The sequence below is a fragment of the Castanea sativa genome, chromosome 3 (assembly GCF_040712315.1).
Source record: "Castanea sativa cultivar Marrone di Chiusa Pesio chromosome 3, ASM4071231v1".
Classification (NCBI taxonomy): Eukaryota; Viridiplantae; Streptophyta; class Magnoliopsida; order Fagales; family Fagaceae; genus Castanea; species Castanea sativa.
The window spans coordinates 8,708,727-8,711,265 of NC_134015.1; the positions used below are offsets into that span (position 1 = coordinate 8,708,727).

General features: G+C 38.5%; 1 protein-coding gene across 1 annotated transcript; it reads left to right on the plus strand.

The window, feature by feature from the left end:
- The first annotated feature begins 578 nt into the window (after positions 1 to 578).
- LOC142629622 (uncharacterized) lies at positions 579 to 2,283 on the plus strand. The gene has a single exon (XM_075803636.1). It carries the CDS (start codon positions 767 to 769, stop codon positions 1,982 to 1,984), a length of 1,218 nt encoding a protein of 405 aa, XP_075659751.1. The 5' UTR covers positions 579 to 766; the 3' UTR covers positions 1,985 to 2,283.
- The last annotated feature ends 256 nt before the right edge of the window (positions 2,284 to 2,539 follow it).

Here is a 2,539-nt window from a genome sequence, read left to right on the forward strand (position 1 = left end):
GAATACCGTAGGAAAATGGAGAGGTTGCCTCCATCTGAATATTTATCCAAAATGCCAATTCAATTAGACAGTTCAATGAGAAAACAACAACAATTATTGATCGTCATTGGGGTCTACCAACACCAATTTATTGTTGTTTATAATTATAAAGCAGTGGTTGATTTCGTTGTTTACAAAAGCAGATAATGATACGTTTGAATTTTATTATCAAAAGCAGATAATGATAATGAGTACGTTGCAGATAATGATATATGGGAACCATTAGAATTCGCTTATTTTGTTACAAATAAAAATTTTTGCTAAAAATATAGTAAATAAAAGTAAAAATTAATTAACATAGTAAAAATATATATGAATAATATTAAATAATATAATAAAACTTATAAATAATAATAAAAATAAATTAAATAATAAAATAAATTGACAAAAATAATTTCTACCAAGCCAACTATATGCGGATATTTTTAATAGTAACAAATGTCCAAGAGAAGTTTTTTACAAAATACTTTTAAAAATATTTTATAAATAAAAACTTATTTTTTATACTTTTTATAAAAATAGTACGAAAACATTCCTAAAATAATTAATTCATTTACTAACCAATGTCCTTACTGTAAGTCCGCGGCACAAGAAATCTTATTGGTGTATCTCAACCCACCGAGTACAAGCACATTAATGCTCTTACTATAAGCATCGGTCAGCAGCCACATTCATCTTCATCCATAAACATTGACTCCACAAGCCAGTCTGTCCAAAACTACACCTTATGGATTGCAGGGTCTTACAACTTGTGATTCAGTCAGCGCGTGAATTGAAAAACGTCAATCGTGTGACAACAATGAAGCCTTACGCGCTTGTTTCCATTCGCGACAAGCAGAATAACCTCCATTCCTCAGAGGAAAAAACACCGGAGGACGCAGAAGGTGGTTCAAACCCCACATGGAACTCCCCGATTACGTTCAACCTCGACATCACCAAGGCCAAGGAGAGCAGCCTTGAACTTGTTGTTAAGCTCATGTCACTCCGGACGGAACACTGGTTTAGGGACAAAGAAATCGGTGAAGTCCGTGTGCTCATCACAAAATTGCTGGAAGGTTTTGGTGGTGGAGCTAAAGCTAATGCAGTAGTAGCTGAAAAACAGATGAGTGCCAGTGTTATGGCCACAGATGAAAAGCCCCAAGGAACACTAGTATTTTCTTACAAGTTTGAGAGCGTGAGTACTGTCCAGAAACCAGCAAGGCAGATCAATTTTCCAACTGCGCCGCAAAATGTGCAGCAGAACCCTGAACAACCTGCTGGGTGGGTGGATTCGTTGATCAAAGGGATTGCGGGAACTGTGTTGAACAATACCGGATTGACAAGTTTGGTTGCCTCTGATGCTGCTGCAGCCCCGCCTCCGCCTGCTATTCAAACCCATGTTGCTGCTGCTGTTGATCAGAGTGGTGTTGATGACCCGTCTGAGGATAATAGCAAAGGGATTGCGGGAACTGCGTTGAACACTACCGGATTGACAAGTTTGGTTGCCTCTGATGCTGCTGCTGCCCCGCCTCCGCCTGCTATTCAAACCCATGTTGCTGCTGCTGTTGATCAGCTTGGTGCTGATGACCCGTCTGAGGATAATAACGAAGGGATTGCGGGAACTGCGTTGAACACTACCGGACTGACAAGTATGGTTGCCTCTGATGCTGCTGCTGCCCCGTCTCCGCCTGCTATTCAAACCCATGTTGCTGCTGCTGTTGATCAGCTTGGTGCTGATGACCCGTCTGAGGATAATAACGAAGGGATTGCGGGAACTGCGTTGAACACTACCGGATTGACAAGTGTGGTTGCCTCTGATCCTTCTGCCCCGCCTCCGCCTGCTATTCAAACCCCTGTTGCTGCTGATGTTAATCAGTGTGGTGCTGATGACCCGGATAATAATGATGAAGATGAAGGTGATGATGAAGGTGATGATGAAGATGAAGATGAAGTTGAAGATGAATGAATAATGAAGCTAGGTATGGTCATTGAAGTAGTGAATAAGGATCTCAAGGGTCTTTCTATTATATCTAGGTATGCATATAATAATAATGCGAGTCCACCTCAAATTAGCTATATGTACTGGTTTCTGCTGTTTCAGTGTGAATCTTTGTCTAGTCTTTCTTAGAATGTCAAGCTAAAACTGTGAATTATCTTAATGTTCTACTTCTACTATGTGTATCAGTACTGTTTCTATTTTGGGGATGATAATTAGTAGTTGTTGAGCTCACTTGGTAGTATCATTCAGTAGATCAGTTGCACTAACAATCTCTAAACTATTCTTCTGATATAGTATAAATTAGTTTTCATTTTTGGCAGTGTTTGCTCTGTTTTTGAGTTCATGTGATTTCGGACTTAATCAGATCTTTGGAATCATATTTCTTATATTTTTTTTATGTGCATATAAGGGTGGAGCTAGAAATTTTTCCGGATAAAACCAAAATGATATAAATATGTTTGACCCACTCATTATTGTTCTAATAAATTTTCAAACATCAATTTTCAAACACAAAGACAAATT

Bases quoted from the DNA above. Each gene is read 5' to 3' on its own strand.
- LOC142629622 (XM_075803636.1), top strand. From the start codon at position 767: ATGGATTGCAGGGTCTTACAACTTGTGATTCAGTCAGCGCGTGAATTG.